We start from the raw sequence: 18,793 nt of genomic DNA on the forward strand, positions 1-18,793 counted from the left end.
ACAGTTCAGCCGATGAGTTATATCCAGGCCTTGAGAAAGCTAGTCATAAAAGCATCACCATCGCCAGGGCTGGCAAAGGAAGAGGAATCGTGATCCTAATCGCTTGCGGTTATGAGGACAAGATACCCAATATTGAACGATACTAACAAGTACGAACCCATGCTGTACGTCAAAGACATATGCACGTATCGAGACATTTAATAAGGGAAGGTTTTGTTCAGTGCATCGTAGGTTCTTTTTACCTACAACTTGTCGGCATCACTATACCACTTCCGTCAAGTACCAACTCATCACGGAAACATATTAATAACATTTAAAATTTCTTTCAGAAAGCCCGACTTATCATGGAGAAGTGGGAAAATTTAGACCTACCAGGATATACAGACAAGAGTTGGAGGCAGGAGTTATTACCTGTAGGTATAGTTGTCATATCTTCCATTAAGTTCCTTTAAAACTTTCGTTTTTAACCTATGAAAGCCTTATTCAACCAGTTTCAAACCGATTTCCCTCTAGCTAGGGAAAGACACATGGAACAATTGGCATACGCATATGCCCTCTTCTTGGTTTTATATGGGCCATTCTTGAGTTTGGTTTCCATACTATAATTTTAGAAAATTTCTTGTGGTAATCTTCAAGCAAGAAACACACGTGTATGTATCCTACCTGAAGGAATATTTACAATGTTAGTAGAATGTGTAGGTGCTGTTAGTTTTTATTTTGAAATGGTACAGGAGCATTTTTCGCTAAATATCTAGAGTATGCTTCTTCTGGGCAGTATCAATCTTTATATGCTGGTGCACCCTATGGAATAATGCAACATTTTGCAGATTTAGGCTTTGTAGAAGCAAGTTTCTTAATTCTCCAACCTGTAATTGTTAGATTCTATGATATAGGCAAAGAATGCATCTGGTCACCCTTAGACTTGGTGCTGATGTGTTTTCATCAAACAAAGCTTATTCTTGATTTTGGGTTGCGTACCTTTTAATTTGCCAGTTTTATTAAACAAATTGTGTTCCGCGAAATATCTGGAGAATATCTCCCCTGATCATAAGTCAGTGTTGCCTTCAATGGGTTATCCCAAGTTAAATCTACGTGACGTATTTTTTATGTACTCGTGACATGTGTCTTCAAGGCCATTAAAACAAGTCTTTATTATGTATCCAAAGCCTAGGTTATTAAACCCTAATCGCTGGTCAGTCTTACTTAGAGAAAAGTTTGATTTGATTTTTTCCTGTGTTAGTCCCAAATTGTCAGTAATTTGATAGTGCGACTTATGAGCTGCTTCAAACTTATTGTTGGCGTATTATAGAATTTTGATCTATAAGAGAACTACAGAATGCCTTTTCACTTTGCCTTTAAACTTTTAAAGCTGGTTTTTTTTAGTGGAAATTTGTGCTAGTCTGTATATACCCTAATTTGTCATTTTTTATTAAAGAAATCGGGATATTAGTATCCATGTGGTAACCTGTAAAAGCTTCTTCTGATTAGCTTCAAATCTTCACCGTTATTATTCAGCAGTATTAGAAACTTATGCCGCACTCTGCACTATTTTTCTCGCGTGCATTAAGGTACAGAGGGCCGGGATTATGCAGTTCAGGGATATATTTCTCGGATCGCACAGACACCAAATTACATCAAGTTTTAGTGCGAACACTAATGCACTGTTGCATTGGTTTTAGATCACAAGTAATTGGGATTATAAGGCTAAGGTCGCAAGGGATTCGAAGACTAACCCAAAAGGGCTCTTTCAGGTATACAGAAGTAAGATTAGGGACAAGACAGGCCCTCTTAAGAGTAACTCAGGTCAGATTACTGACAATGATAAGGAAATGTGTGAAATTTTCAGTTTTTACTCAGGAAGACACTAGCGAAATTCCAGAAATAATAAATTGTGTAGAACAGGACGATAATAAACTATTCACGATTGGGGTAACTAGTGACATGGTCGTCAGACAAATAGAAAAATTGAAACCTAACAAATCCCCAGGTCCTGATGAATTGTTTGCAAGGGTTTTAAAGGAATGTAAAGAGAAACTTAGCAAACCTTTGGCTAATCTTTTCAATATATCGCTACAAACTGGCATAGTGCCGGATAAGCGGAAAATGGCAAATGTAATACCTATTTACAAGGCAGGTGGCAGGTCCTTATAGACCAATAAGCCTTACCTCCATAATGGGAAAATTTATGAAATCAATAATTGCCGAGGTAATTCGTAGCGATCTTGAAAGGCATAAACTGATTAATGAATCTCAGCACGGTTTTACAAAGGGGAGTTTCTGTCTTACGGATTTACTAACTTTTTTTTTTCATTACGGTGTTTGAGGAGGTAGACCATTGTGATGAATATGATATTGTGTATATGGACTTCAGTAAGGCTTTCGATAGAGTTCCACATCAGAGGCTATTGAGGAAACTTAAGGCACACGGAACAGGAGGAGAATTTTTTTTCCTGGGTAGGGTGCACGTCACAAGCGGTGTTCCACAGGGGTCAGTGTTGCGCCCTTGTTCACAATTTACATAAACGACAACTAATTTATTAAATTTCTTCAGTAAAGCTTTTGAGGCTGTTGACCACAATAAAGAATTTGATATTATTTACTTAGATTTTAGTAAGGCTTTTGATAGAGTTCCGCACCATAGACTGTTAAAGAAAGTGGCAGCTCATGGCATTGGGGGAAAAGTGCTCTCGTGGATCGAGTCATGGCTCACTGACAGGAAGCAGAGAGTGTCCATAAATGGGGTTAAATCCGAGTGGGGATCTGTAACAAGTGGCGTTCCACAGGGATCAGTCTTGGGCCCGTTGTTGTTTATAATATATATCAATGATCTTGATGAGGGAATTACTAGTGATATGAGCAAATTCGCCGATGACACAAAGATAGGTAGGATAATTGATTCAAACGTAGATGTTAGGGAACTTCAGGAGGATTTAAACAAACTCTATTCTTGGTCAGAAAAGTGGCAGATGCAGTTCAATGTAGATAAGTGCAAGGTTCTGAAGCTTGGGAGTGTCCATAACCCTAGTACTTATAAATTAAATGATGTAGAACTTAGCCATACAGATTGCGAAAAGGACTTGGGGGTTATGGTGAGCAGCAACCTTAAACCAAGACAGCAATGCCTAAGCGTACGTAATAAGGCAAATAGATTACTGGGATTTATATCAAGAAGTGTAAGCAACAGAAGTCCAGAGGTCATACTGCAGCTTTATACATCATTAGTAAGGCCTCACCTTGATTATGCAGCTCAGTTCTGGTCTCCGTATTACAAAATGGACATAAATTCGTTAGAAAACATTCAGCGTAGGATGACTAAATTAATACATAGCATCAGAAATCTTCCTTATGAAGAAAGATTGAAGACTCTTAAGTTACATTCACTTGTTAGACGAAGAATGAGGGGAGACCTGATCGAAGTGTATAAGTGGAAGATAGGTATTAATAAAGGGGATATTAATAAGGTCTTGAGGATGTCTCTCCAAGAGAGAACCCGCAGTAATGGATTTAAATTAGATAAGTTTAGATTTAGAAAGGACATAGGAAAGTATTGGTTTGGAAATAGGGTAGTTGATGAGTGGAACAGTCTACCTAGTTGGGTTATTGAGGCTAGGACTTTGGGTAGTTTCAAATCTAGGTTGGATAAGTACATGAGTGGGAAGGGTTGGATTTGAGTGGGATTTTCACATCAGAGCTTATTTCTTGGGTAGCATTGAAAATTGGGTTGGGTAAATGTTTTGTTAGTGGGATGAATTGTAAAGGACCTGCCTAGTATGGGCCAGCAGGCCTCCTGCAGTGTTCCTCCTTTCTTATGTTCTTATGTTCTTATGAGGGAATAAAAAGCGACATATTCATAATCAAGTTTATTCTCTATAAGGGTTACAATGTGGGGTTTACAGGATTTGGATATTGTGTGGTTTACATGTTATAAAATACTAATTACAGAGGGGGCCACTAGGACACCTAGCATGGCTAGGCATTTCGGGCAGACTTAGATTAATTCTTAACATTAAATCCTTACAGATTATGGTATTAAGGCTTGGTGACTACATTATAATTTGTGAGTTTAGCAATGAGAATGCTTTTGTTTTAGCACAATACAAAGTGTGTATATTGGAGTATCATAGGCAAACTTGTGACTAGTTAGGATTCATTATTTTAAGATTAAGATAAGTATTTCTGTGTTTATAGTCAGTGGGTGAGTGAGTGTAATTGTGAACCACCAGGTGGTTATCATGTAGTTAGTTGTCAGGGTGTATCAGGGAGATAAGATGTTTTCTAATTGTAGTTTTGAAAGTGATGAGTGTGTCTGCAGTTCTAAAGTTTTCAGGTAGGGTGTTCCAGATTTTAGGTCCTTTGAAATACATGAATTTTTGTAAAGATTTAGTCGGACACGGGGAATGTCATAGAGATGTTTGTGTCTGGTGTTATGCCTGTGCGTTCTGTCACAACTATCAAGAAAGCATTTTAGGTCAAGGTTAATATTGGAATTTAAGGTCCAGTAGATATAGATGACACCAAAATAGGCCGTCCAATTCATTCTAATGAGGACATTAGAACACTCCAGGATGATTTGAATAGACTGATGCAATGGTCGGAGAAGTGGCAGATGCAGTTTAATATAGACAAATGCAAAGTTCTAAATGTTGGACAGGAAAATAACCATGCCACGTATAAACTAAATGTAGATCTTAATATTACTGACTGCAAAAAGGATTTAGGAGTTCTGGTTAGCAGCAATCTGAAACCAAGACAACAGTGCATTAGTGTTCGCAATAAAGCTAATAGAATCCTTGGCTTCATATCAAGACGCATAAATAATAAAAGTCCTCAGGTTGTTCTTCAACTCTGTATATCCTTGGTTAGGTTTCATTTAGATTATGCTGCACAGCTCTGGTCACCGTATTACAGAATGGATATAAATGCACTGGAAAACGTACAGAGGAGGATGACAAAGTTGATCCGATATATCGGAAATCTTTTCTAAGAGGATAGACCGAGGGCCCTGAATCTGCACTCTCTAAAAGGGTGTAGAATTAGGGGGATATGATTGAGGTGTATAAATGGAAAACAGGAATAAATAAAGGGGATGTAAATGGCGTGCTTAATTATCCAGCCAAGACAGGACTCACAGCAATGGTTTCAAGTTGGATAAATTCAGATTCAGGAAGGATATATATATATATATATATATATATATATATATATATATATATATATATATATATATATATATATATATATATATATATATATATATATATATATATATATATATATATATATATATATAGGAAAGCACTGATTTGGTAACAGTTGTGGATGAGTGGAACAAACTCCCAAGTACCGTCATAGAAGCTAAAACGTCATGAAGTTTTAAAAATAGGTTAGATAAATACATGAGTGGGTGTGGGTGGGTGTGAGTTGGACCTGACTAGCTTGTGCTACTAGGTCTGATGCCGTGCTCCTTCCTTAAGTGGATGTGACCTGACTGGGTGGGTCATTGGTCTTAGCCGGGGGGGTGACATGGACCTGCCTCGCATGGACCAGTGGGCCTGCTGCAGTGTTCCTTCTTTCTTATGTTCTTAAATCTTTTTCTCATTCTGTTTGACTGAGATCCATATTAGCTCACATGTTCCATTGTTATTCCTTTTTTCCTAAGATTAGAACCTCACATTTGTCCATTATTAACTACACACAAACACACACACACACACACACACACACACACACACACACACACACACACACACACACACACACACACACACACACACTACCAGAGAGAGAGGAGAGGATGAACCAGCAAGACTGGACCTTGTATTCACCTTGAGTAGTTCTGACATCGAGGATATCATGTATGAAAGGCCCCTGGGAGCTAGTGATCATGTGGTTCTGTGCTTCGACTACATAGTTGACCTCCAAGTGGAGAGAGCAGCAGGAATAGGGTGGGAAAAACCAAATTACAAAAGGGGAACTACTCAGGCTTGAGGAACTTCTTTCAAGACATTCAGTGGGAGAGGGAACTGACAGGAAAACCAGTACAAGAAATGGTGGACTATGTCGCAACAAAATGCAAAGAGGCAGAGGAGAGGTTTGTTCCCAAGGGAAACAGAAATAATGGGAAGAACAGAACGAGTCCTTGGTTCACCCAAAGGTGTAGGGAGGCAAAAACTAGGTGTAGTAGAGAATGGAAAAGGTACAGAAGACAGAGAACTCAGGAAAATAAAGAGAGCCACAGAGCCAGAAACGAATATGCACAGATAAGAAGGGAGGCTCAGCGGCAATACGAAAATGGCATAGCATCGAAAGTCAAGACTGACCCGAAGCTGTTGTACAGCCACATCAGGAGGAAAACAACAGTCGAGGACCAGGTAATCAGACTGAGGAAGGGTGATGGGGAATTCACAAGAAACGACCGGGAGGTATGTCAGGAGCTCAACACGAGATTTAAAGAAGTATTTACAGTGGAAACCAGTAGGACTCCAGGAAATCAGAGCAGGGGGGTGCACCAGCAAGTGGATGAGGTACATATAACCAAGGAGGAGGTGAAGAAGCTGCTATGTGAACTTGACACCTCAAAGGCGGTGGGACCAGACAACATCTCTCCATGGGTCCTTAAAGAGGGAGCAGAGATATTGTGTGTACCATTAACAAAGATCTTCAACACATCATTTGAAACTTGGTAACTCCCCGAGGTATGGAAGATGGCAAATGTAGTCCCAGTTTTTAAAAAGGGAGACAGACATGAGGCACTAAACTACAGACCTGTATCACTAACGTGTATAGTATGCAAGGTCATGGAGAAGATCATCATGAGGAGAGTGGTGGAGCACCTGGAAAGAAACAAGAGTATAATTGACAACCAGCATGGTTTCAGGGAGGGAAAATCCTGTGTCACAAACCTACTAGAGTTTTATGACAAGGTGACAGAAGTAAGACAAGAGAGAGAGGGGTGGATCGACTGCATTTTTTTGGACTGTAAGAAGGCCTTCGACACAGTTCCTCACAAGAGGTTACTGCAAAAGCTAGAGGATCAGGCACACATAACAGGAAAGGCACTGCAATGGATCAGAGAATACCTGACAGGGAGGCAACAACGAGTCATGGTACGTGACGAGGTGTCAAAGTGGGCGCCTGTGACAAGCGGGGTTCCACAGGGGTCAGTCCTAGGACCTGTGCTGTTCTTGGTATATGTGAATGACATAACGGAAGGGATAGACTCAGAAGTGTCCTTGTTTGCGGATGATGTGAAGTTAATGAGAAGAATCAAATCGGATGAGGATCAGGCAGGACTACAAAGAGACCTGGACAGGCTACAAGCCTGGTCCAGCAACTGGCTCCTTGAGTTTAACCCTGCAAAATGCAAAGTCATGAAGATTGGGGAAGGGCAAAGAAGACCGCAGACACAATATAGTTTAGATGGCCAAAATCTGCAAACCTCACTCAAGGAAAAAGATCTGGGGGTGAATATAACACCGAGCATATCTCCTGAGGCGCACATCAATCAGATAACTGCTGCAGCATACAGGCGCCTGGCAAACCTACGGATAGCATTCCGATGCCTCAGTAAGGATTCGTTCAAAACTCTGTATACCATTTACGTCAGGCCCATACTGGAGTATGCAGCACCAGTTTGGAATCCACACCTAGTCAAGCACGTCAAGAAATTAGAGAAAGTGCAAAGGTTTGCAACAAGACTAGTCACAGAGCTACGGGGATTGTCCTACGAAGAAAGGTTGAGGGAAATCGGCCTGACGACACTGGAGGCCAGGAGGGTCAGGGGAGACATGATAACGACATATAAAATACTGCGCGGAATAGACGAGGTGGACAAAGACGGGATGTTCCAGAGATGGGACAAAGACACAAGAGGGCACAATTGGAAGTTGAAGACTCAGATGAATCAAAGGGATGTTAGGAAGTATTTCTTCAGTCATAGAGTAGTCAAGCCGTGGAATAGCCTAGAAAGTGAAGTAGTGGAGGCGGGAACCATACATAGTTTTAAGGCGAGGTATGATAAAGCTCATGGAGCAGGGAGAGACAGGACCTAGTAGCAATCAGTGAAGAGGCGGGGCCAGGAGCTATGACTCGACCCTTGCAACCACAAATAGGTGAGTACACACACACACACACACACACACACACACACACACACACACACACACACACACACACACACACACACACACACACTCACACACACACACACACCCACACACACACACAGAAAAGGTGGACAGAGACAGGATGTTCCAGGGAGGGGACACAGAAACAAGAGGTCACAATTGGAAGTTGAAGACTCAGATGAGTCAAAGGGATGTTAGGAAGTATTTCTTCAGTCATAGAGTTGTCAGGCAGTGGAATAGCCTAGAAAGTGACGTAGTGGAAGCAGGAACCATACATAATTTTAAGACGAGGTTTGATAAAGCTCATGGAGCAGGGAGAGAGAGGACCCAGTAGCAACCAGTGAAGAGGCGGGGCCAGGAGCTAAGAATCGACCCCTGCAACCACAAATAGGTGAGTACAAATAGGTGAGTACACACACACACACACGGCCTGACGACACTAGAGGACAGGAGGGTCAGGGGAGACATGATAACGACATATAAAATACTGCACAGAATAGACAAGGTGGACAAAGACTGGATGTTCCAGAGAAGGGACACAGACACAAGAGGTCACAATTGGAAGTTGAAGACTCAGATGAATCAAAGGGATGTTAGGAAGTATTTCTTCAGTCATAGAGTAGTCAGGCCGTGGAATAGCCTAGAAAGTGACGTAGTGGAGGCGGGAACCATACATAGTTTTAAGGCAAGGTATGATAAAGCTCATGGGGCAGGGAGAGAGAGGACCTAGTAGCAATCAGAGAAGAGGCAGGGCCAGGAGCTATGACTCGACCCCTGCAACCACAAATAGGTGAGTACACATGTAGACAGTACACATGTGAGTACACATGTAGACTGTCTGCACAGACAGCCCATGCTGTCTGCCAGCTTAGTTCATATTTCGCGCCACTCAAGTGTTGCCCTATGTAGCCAGGCCTCTCGGTGGGCACGGCAGCCTGCCTGCCCTTGCCTTGCTCTCACTCACACAGCAGCCTAGCAGCAAGACACACACAAGGCCTACTCCTAGCTCTCTCTCATGGGCATTGCCCTCCCGGGCCATGGGCACATCACACAAGCCTGTGTACCCACCACGACATTAACAATAAACAAAGAAGCCTCCGAAGAAATATATCATTTACTTCCCGCTACCAGAACGCCAAACAAATGGGTTATAAATGGTGGGAAGCGGTGGTTGCAGCAGTTGTTTGCCCAGAGAGAGGAAGGAAGGAATGAAGTCATCTTCACTTCATCATCCCATGCAAGAAGCATCCGTCTCTCAACGTGTTATCCTGATGTCGTGTCTGCACATTTGAGCATCCAGAAACAGGTACAAGCAGGATCTAGCCGAAATTTGCCGAAATTCTTCGTGAATTGTAAGTGGCGTCCCAGTGACTCCACGCTACAGCATCCCACGCTGTTTCTCAAGTCACGTGTTCAGCGTCACTTGTATGTTGCTGTTGTTGTTCAGCTCAGCACAGCTGTTTCAGCAAGCCAGAGGTGAGTTTTATGGTGATTTCTGTGTCCAGTGTGAGCTTCTCCACGTGTTTGTGGGTGGGGGAGGAGGAGGAGGAAGTGGCCGTTCCTCACCTTGCCCATGCTCGCCCTACTCATGCTCACCCGTCTACCATACACTCACCACTGCCCACTCCCTCTGCTGTGTTTTCTGCTGTTTTCTATGTGAATTCATTGCCAGAGCTGTGTATCCGAGTGCCCGAGGCCACTCGAAGCTACGTGGATCAGCATGCCACGTAGATCATGACACCACGTGGATCACGACGCTACATTGGGTGTGGGCGATGTCACGTGGACCTACGAGCTATGTGAGTTACCAGATGTCCCAGGCACATGCTGTGGTCTGCTGCCCGCATCACATTAACGTCACCGACGATGCTGCCTGACTTCATGACGTCACGATGTCTGCTGACGTCACCTCACATTGTCTGCCTGACGTCACCTCGAGATGTCTGCTGACGTCACCTCGCGACATCACATGATGTCACATCGAGTGTTTCTAGTAATTATTTCAGTATTGTCGAGAAGATTGAGAGAAGATATATGTCGTGTGTTAATTAATTCCTCTCAGTCAGTGTTCTCACATGTTAGTGTACCGCATGTACCGTGGGTGTGTTTAAAGTTTCCGTGTGTCCAGTGAGGTCTGAGCCAGACCTGAGTAGCACCACTGTGCTAAGTCACCCGTGTGACCAGTGCGTTTGACAGCTGATTTACTCAGCCCCCGAGTGACCGAGCCCTCTTTTACAGAAAGCTTTTATGCTCGTCGCTCGTGATGTTCTGCAGAATCGTACCTGCTACGATTCCCATCGAGATTTGTTTCACTTCACCTCCAGACCTTCAGAGTGCAGTTATATGTAGAGAAACAAGTCTGGGGACACTTAGGCTAACCTCTGCTATAACTCCAACTGCCGAGAGAATGACACTCGTCAAGCCGTAGTTAGCCCTGTCAGCAGGCGCTGTCAGCCTCGTGTCACAAGCTTTAGTGAGCAGCCTGCACAAAGAAGATGTCACTTTGACTGCTAGCTCTCTCACTGCAGTCTGGTGTATGATGTTACGACTCCCAGATGTTTCGCCAAGTCATCTCTGCCACAACTCGCTCCACAACTCGCTCCACGCTCGTCGGCAGTGACAGCCCAGCGACAGTACCAGTCGAGAAGTGTCCTCCTGAGTCGCTTGCCAGAAGTCCTGCCCAGTTGCCGAGTTTTGTTGACGCCTCACTCGAGGGCACCAGCATGTCATGCTCCAGGTTGAGTGAAAACCTGCAGTGACTCCTACGATGACTGCTTCACCATTCCAGAGGAGACCGTACCCTGTTACGTCACAGCTCAGCCACAGCGATGTCTCCCATGTTGCAGTATCTGTCCAGACACAGGAAGGCATGCAGTGATGCCCATCAACGCTCAGTGCCTTTGACCACGATGTTTAGCACACCCCACATGTTTTTTTCTTCCCTCTCTGTAGGAAGTTTTTTTTCCATGTCCATATGTATATATATGTTTTTATTTTGTGTTCTGTGCCCTGTTCCTACGAGAGAGAGACCGAGTTTCTTTTACCACCAGTATTGTCGCGTCGGGACGACGAGCGGTAGGTGGCCGAGCGTGTGTAGACAGCCTGTACTGTCTGCACAGACAGCCCATGCTGTCTGCCAGCTAAGTTCATATTTCACGCCACTCATGTGTTGCCCTCTGTAGCCAGGCCTCTCGGGCACGGCAGCCTGCCTGCCCTTGCCTTGCTCTCACTCACACAGCAGCCTAGCAGGAAGACACAAGGCCTACTCCTAGCTCTCTCTCGTGGGCATGGCCCTCCCGGGCCATGGGCACAACACACAAGCCTGTGTACCCACCACGACATTAACAATAAACAAAGAAGCCTCCGAAGAAATACATCATTTACTCCCCGCTACCAGAACACCAAACAAACTCGTTATACACACACACACACACACACACACACACACATGAAATGGCAGTGAAGTATGTGAGGAACTCAACAAGAGTTTCAAAGAAGTGTTCACAGAGGAGACAGAAGGGGCTCCAGAAAGACGGAGAGGTGGGGCACACCACCAAGTGCTGGACACAGTACACACAACCGAGGAAGAAGCGAAGAGGCTTCTGAGTGAGCTAGATACCTCAAAGGCAATGGGGCCGGATAACATCTCTCCATGAGTCCTGAGAGAGGGAGCAGAGGCGCTATGTGTACCCCTAACAACAATATTCAATACATCTATCGAAACAGGGAGATTGCCTGAGGCATGGAAGGCAGCAAATGTAGTCCCACTCTTTAAAAAAGGAGACAGACATGAAGCACTAAACTACAGACCAGTGTCACTGACATGTATATTATGCAAAGTCATTGAGAAGATTATCAGGGGAAGAGTGGTGGAACACCTAGAAAGGAATGATCTCATCAACAGCAGCCAACATGGTTTCAGGGACAGGAAATCCTGTATCACAAATCTACTGGAGTTCTATGATATGGTGACAGCAGTAAGACAAGAGAGAGAGGGATGGGTGGATTGCATTTTTTTGGACTGCAAGAAGGCGTTTGACACAGTTCCACACAAGAGATTAGTGCAAAAACTGGAGGACCAAGCAGGGATAACAGGGAAGGCACTACATTGGATCAGGGAATACTTGTTAGGAAGACAGCAGCGAGTCATGGTACATGGGGAGGTGTCAGAGTGGGTACCTGTGACCAGCGGGGTCCCACAGGGGTCAGTCCTAGGACCAGTGCTGTTTCTGGTATTTGTGAATGACATGACGGAAGGAATAGACTCCAAAGTGCCCCTGTTTGCAGATGATGTGAAGTTGATGAGAAGTTCAACCCCACCAAGTGCAAAGTCATGAAGATTGGGGAAGGGCAAAGAAGACCGCAGACGGAGTACAGTCTAGGGGGCCAGAGACTACAAACCTCACTCAAGGAAAAAGATCTTGGGGTGAGTATAACACCAGGCACATCTCCTGAAGCGCACATCAACCAAATAACTGCTGTAGCATATGGGCGCCTAGCAAACCTCAGAACAGCATTCCGACATCTTAATAAGGAATCGTTCAGGACCCTGTACACCGTGTACGTTAGGCCCATATTGGAGTATGCGGCACCAGTTTGGAACCCACACCTAGTCAAGCACGTAAAGAAACTAGAGAAAGGGCAAAGGTTTGCAACAAGACTAGTCCCAGAGCTAAGAGGTATGTCCTACGAGGAGAGGTTAAGGGAAATCAACCTGACGACACTGGAGGACAGGAGAGATAGGGGGGACATGATAACGACATACAAAATACTGAGAGGAATTGACAAGGTGGACAAAGACAGGATGTTCCAGAGATTGGACACAGTAACAAGGGGACACAGTTGGAAGTTGAAGACACAGATGAATCACAGGGATGTTAGGAAGTATTTCTTCAGCCACAGAGTAGTCAATAAGTGGAATAGTTTGGGAAGCGATGTAGTGGAGGCAGGATCCATACATAGCTTTAAGAAGAGGTATGATAAAGCTCAAGGTTCAGGGAGAGTGACCTAGTAGCGATCAGTGAAGAGGCGGGGCCAGGAGCTCGGACTCGACCCCCGCAACCTCAACTAGGTGAGTACAACTAGGTGAGTACACACACACACACACACACACAGTTTTAAATGTAGGTACGATATGGGCACGAAGCTAAGAGGGAGTGAATCTGAAGAGTTCTAAGTTAATTAAGAAGCAGGGCCAGGAGCTGAGACTCGACCCCTGCAACCACAAACAGGCGAGTACAGTAGTGTATATACTTTCACACAAGAATACATACACTCATGCATATGCACACATACATGCATATACATATGTATACATACAAAAAGTGTACATTCATGCATACATACATAGGCATATACATATGCTTATGCATGCATACGCAAAAGCATTTATGCGTATATACACACACTAGAATTTGATCACTGACATGCATTATCATTTACGTGTGCATTGAGGGAGAGGAGGCTGGGCTTATGGGACATGGGGATACCTTTCTCGGGTCGCGCAGGGACCGATAATACATCTAGTTTAGTTGTGTGTTAGATGCACCTAGCTTCTAGTTTAAGCTTTTTTGAAAGCCGAACCTAAGTTGTAGTTTATAGATGGATGGTTCAGAGAACCGACATGTTGATAAGTTAGACACATGTGCAACTCTTGGGTATCTTTATTGAGGAAACGTTTCGCCACACTTCTTGGGCACGACCTACTTCCACATTGAACAAATGTGACACCACCTATGACTGCTGCACCTCTCCTGCCATACGGTTTATAAGCTGCTTCTCCACTCATATGCCGTATTCTACTCAAGATTGATGGACTGAACACATCGACTCAAGGTTGAGGGACTGATTACCTCATTCTCCTCCTGTTCTTCAAGTTTCTCCTACGTATGGACTGATGAAGCCACTGTGTGGCGAAACGTTTCCTCAATAAAGATACCCAAGAGTTGCACATGTGTCTAATTTATCAAGTTGTAGTTTAGCTGTGTGGTAGATTCTATGGTTTCCTAAGCTCGTGTTTTCTTGTCATGTTCCTGGTTACAGACAACGAGGCTCAGAGGTCTGCTGGAAAAGGAATTCCCCTCATTGATGAACGCGTCCTTTCTCCTCACCTACTACGTCGCCTCGGCCAACAGGGACCTCAGCATGATTGGTGAGTAGTAGTAAGAGGAGGAGGAGGAGGAGGAGGAGGAGGAGGAGGAGGAGGAGGAGGAGGAGGTCAATATTTATCTTAAGATGCCTGAGTGCGGCTGTTGTTTATTTGTTTACCATCAGGCGAGAGGTTGAACTTCCAATTTAACAACTGCCTCTCTCCTCGAGAGTAACAAGATTAAAACTTAACAAGCCCAAATTAACGTTAGTCATTAGGTATTCCAGGATGCAAGAATAATATCTCCAATAGTATTCTCAGACTTCAGAGTGTGCATTAATGGTAATCATTTGACTTCTACATTAAACAGGTAAGAATTCTCAAGCATACCTGTGCAGTAAATCATAGGTGTAATTAAATGTTAAATGCTAATTCCATTTACTTTATAAATGAAGATTTTATATAATTTTACAGAAATATATCATATAGTATTGCATAATTTCAGTGAAGTTATATATAAGTGGGTTTAGAATAGCTCAAATAACACCTCGGATAAGGTGATAAAACAAGTGAGAAGCTACTGTACACTCAGTATTTGAAACCCCTTGGCTAAAGCATAAAAAAGAGATACAACCGTTTTAACATACTAGCGGAAACTGTATCATCATACCATGTCTCTGAGGATAACTAGGTCATTATAGCATGTACACAAACGATTTCCGTGTCTCAGAGGCTATCCCACTAGCGTGTACATGGAGAGGCAGTGCTGCGTCTGAGAGGCCATACTGGAATGCAGTGAAAATATTATGCAAAACTCCTCTGCTTTTTTAGTAATTAGCGGCTGCAACACATGAAACATGACTAAGCTTATTATTTAACATCCAAGACGTAGAATAGGAGTGAGATGGGCCGGCCGTGTAGTGCTCTGGCAGTGCTCTGTGCCCATCTTCGTTTTTGATACCAACTGGAGCACTGTTGACAGTCTCCTGTGTCAAACACTGTACCATATTCGAGCAGCCGTGAAAGACATCCCACCCTACTTGCCTCTGAGAAAAGAGTAACCGAAGTGTGGCTAATAGTAGTTTGCCACTTGTAACTTGCTGTACAATCGAAGCCTTAGATTTTAACTTCGATATACCAGAGATTTTAACGTAATTAAAATAATTATTACAGAACATAGCTTGAAGAAATGAAAGAGCGACAGTTTTATTGTTCACAGTAGTGGTACTACCTTCATGACTTAGCTATGTCATGTCTATATCTGAGGAACATCTCTCGTGAATATCTGACATCTGCACAATTTCCTATACTATTTTTCCATATTATGAATAAGAGTTCACGAATGTACTTGGAATATGATTATCCTAAAATGTAGCTGAGTTACACCTTCATCTGAGAGAAGGTCACTGGCACTCAGATGAGCGTTGGACCACTGGCACTCAGATGAGCGTTGGACCACTGGCACTCAGATGAGCGTTGGACCACTGGCACTCAGATGAGCGTTGGACCACTGGCACTCAGATGAGCGTTGGACCACTGGCACTCAGATGAGCGTTGGACCACTGGCACTCAGATGAGCGTTGGACCACTGGCACTCAAATGAGCGTTGGACCACTGGCACTCAGATGAGCGTTGGACCACTGGCACTCAGATGAGCGTTGGACCACTGGCACTCAAATGAGCGTTGGACCACTGGCACTCAGATGAGCGTTGGACCACTGGCACTCAGATGAGCGTTGGACCACTGGCACTCAGATGAGCGTTGGACCACTGGCACTCAGATGAGCGTTGGACCACTGGCACTCAGATGAGCGTTGGACCACTGGCACTCAAATGAGCGTTGGACCACTGGCACTCAGATGAGCGTTGGACCACTGGCACTCAGATGAGCGTTGGACCACTGGCACTCAGATGAGCGTTGGACCACTGGCACTCAGATGAGCGTTGGACCACTGGCACTCAGATGAGCGTTGGACCACTGGCACTCAGATGAGCGTTGGACCACTGGCACTCAGATGAGCGTTGGACCACTGGCACTCAGATGAGCGTTGGACCACTGGCACTCAGATGAGCGTTGGACCACTGGCACTCAGATGAGCGTTGGACCACTGGCACTCAGATGAGCGTTGGACCACTGGCACTCAGATGAGCGTTGGACCACTGGCACTCAGATGAGCGTTGGACCACTGGCACTCAGATGAGCGTTGGACCACTGGCACTCAGATGAGCGTTGGACCACTGGCACTCAGATGAGCGTTGGACCACTGGCACTCAGATGAGCGTTGGACCACTGGCACTCAGATGAGCGTTGGACCACTGGCACTCAGATGAGCGTTGGACCACTGGCACTCAGATGAGCGTTGGACCACTGGCACTCAGATGAGCGTTGGACCACTGGCACTCAGATGAGCGTTGGACCACTGGCACTCAGATGAGCGTTGGACCACTGGCACTCAGATGAGCGTTGGACCACTGGCACTCAGATGAGCGTTGGACCACTGGCACTCAGATGAGCGTTGGACCACTGGCACTCAGATGAGCGTTGGACCACTGGCACTCAGATGAGCGTTGGACCACTGGCACTCAGATGAGCGTTGGACCACTGGCACTCAGATGAGCGTTGGACCACTGGCACTCAGATGAGCGTTGGACCACTGGCACTCAGATGAGCGTTGGACCACTGGCACTCAGATGAGCGTTGGACCACTGGCACTCAGATGAGCGTTGGACCACTGGCACTCAGATGAGCGTTGGACCACTGGCACTCAGATGAGCGTTGGACCACTGGCACTCAGATGAGCGTTGGACCACTGGCACTCAGATGAGCGTTGGACCACTGGCACTCAAATGAGCGTTGGACCACTGGCACTCAGATGAGCGTTGGACCACTGGCACTCAGATGAGCGTTGGACCACTGGCACTCAGAGTTAGTCATTATCTCGCGAGCGTTAATGTTCTGAAAGAAACAATTGGCACAGAAAAATGAAAGACAAGTAAAATAAATCTGTATATTTCAGCCTCAGTCTGAGACCCTCTTCAGTCTGGTCTCTGAATAAGGTTAATATATATAGTGATTTCTTACCAGTGTCCCAATCTTCTTTTCAGATGGTTTCTCACTTGACTCACAAAATCGTGGGGGCCCAGTCCCTGGACCCATTACGTACCTCTGTAATCTGTAAATACCTTTGTAACTTGTCATGATTGTGACCAGAACTACCTGGAGTTCATTACCTTTGTAAATTGTGAGCTCATTACCTTTGTAAATTGTGAGTTCATTACCTTTGTAAATTGTAAGTTCATTACCTCTGTAACTTGCTCAGCTATCAAAACTTTGGAGTCCAGTCCCTGGACCAATTATGTACCTCTGTAATCTTTTGACTACCGCCCACAGGATGGGTATGGGGTGCATAATAAACATATTAAACTAACACGATTGCAAACAAACCATGGTACGGGTGGGGGTCGAACTCGTGGCAAGTGAGTCGTAAAACTCTAGGCCAGCCCTTAAGCCACTGGGCCAGCTGGCTACAATAAGATTCATCCAACTAGGCATATTTATACACCAGAGGATCTCACTTTCAAGGATCACAACAGTGCCACGATCGTAAGTGCAAAAAAAAAAAAATGATAGGATGGATAGTGAGAACGTTCAAAACGAGAGATGCCAAGCCAATGATGATCCTTTTCAAATCACTTGTTCTCTCTAGGCTGGAATACTGCTGTACATTAACATCTCCATTCAAAGCAGGTGAAATTGCAGATCTAGAGAGTGTACAGAGATCCTTTACTGCACGTATAAGTTCTGTCAAGCACCTTAACTACTGGGAACGCTTGGAAGCACTTGACTTGTACTCGTTGGAACGCAGGAGGGAGAAATATATAATCTACACTTGGAAAATCCTGGAAGGAATGGTCTCAAATCTGCACACAGAAATCACTCCCTACGAAAGTAAAAGACTGGGCAGGCGATGCAAAATGCCCCCAATTAAAAGTAGGGGCGCCATTGGTACACTAAGGGAAAACACCATAAGTGTCTGGGGCCCAAGACTGTTTAACAGCCTCCCATCAAGCATTAGGGGAATTGCCAATAAGCCCCTGGCTGCCTTCAAGAGAGAGCTGGACAGATACCTAAAGTCAGTGCCGGATCAGCCGGGCTGTGGCTCGTACATTGGACTGCGTGCGGCCAGCAGTAACAGCCTGGTTGATCAGGCCCTGATCCACCGGGAGGCCGGTTCATGGACCGGGCCGCGGGGGCGTTGATCCCCGGAATAACCTCCAGGTAACCTCCAGGTATAGGGAGGTTAGCATGGGTCCCAATGTGACGACAAATGCAAGTTTTTACAGATGAATCTCCCGTCAGCATGGCCTTGACAAACTCTAGCTCAAGTCCCCTGAAAGCCGTCATCATGACTCCTATTGTAGCCAGTTGGTCCAGTGGCTTACACGCTGGCCTGTAGTGTTAAGACTCACTTGCCTTGAGTACGATGCCCGACCCGTACAGTGGTTTGGTTCCTCACTTGTTTCGCAGGATGTTTCTCACAACAAGCAGCTCTTAGTCGCTTTGTGAACTTGTTCGAAT

At 44.7% G+C, this 18,793-nt stretch overlaps 1 protein-coding gene across 1 annotated transcript in view; it reads left to right on the forward strand.

Annotated features, from left to right (window-relative positions):
• Nucleotides 1-18,793, forward strand: part of LOC128691580 (uncharacterized) — an 84,477-nt gene that overhangs the window by 12,698 nt on the left and 52,986 nt on the right. Inside the window, exon 3 of the mRNA XM_070088887.1 lies at nt 14,169-14,277. Coding sequence (XP_069944988.1) covers nt 14,169-14,277 — 109 coding nt within the window. The remainder of the gene's footprint in view (nt 1-14,168; nt 14,278-18,793) is intronic.

The sequence above is a fragment of the Cherax quadricarinatus genome, chromosome 26, assembly GCF_038502225.1.
Source record: "Cherax quadricarinatus isolate ZL_2023a chromosome 26, ASM3850222v1, whole genome shotgun sequence".
In the NCBI taxonomy this organism is placed as follows: domain Eukaryota; kingdom Metazoa; phylum Arthropoda; class Malacostraca; order Decapoda; family Parastacidae; genus Cherax; species Cherax quadricarinatus.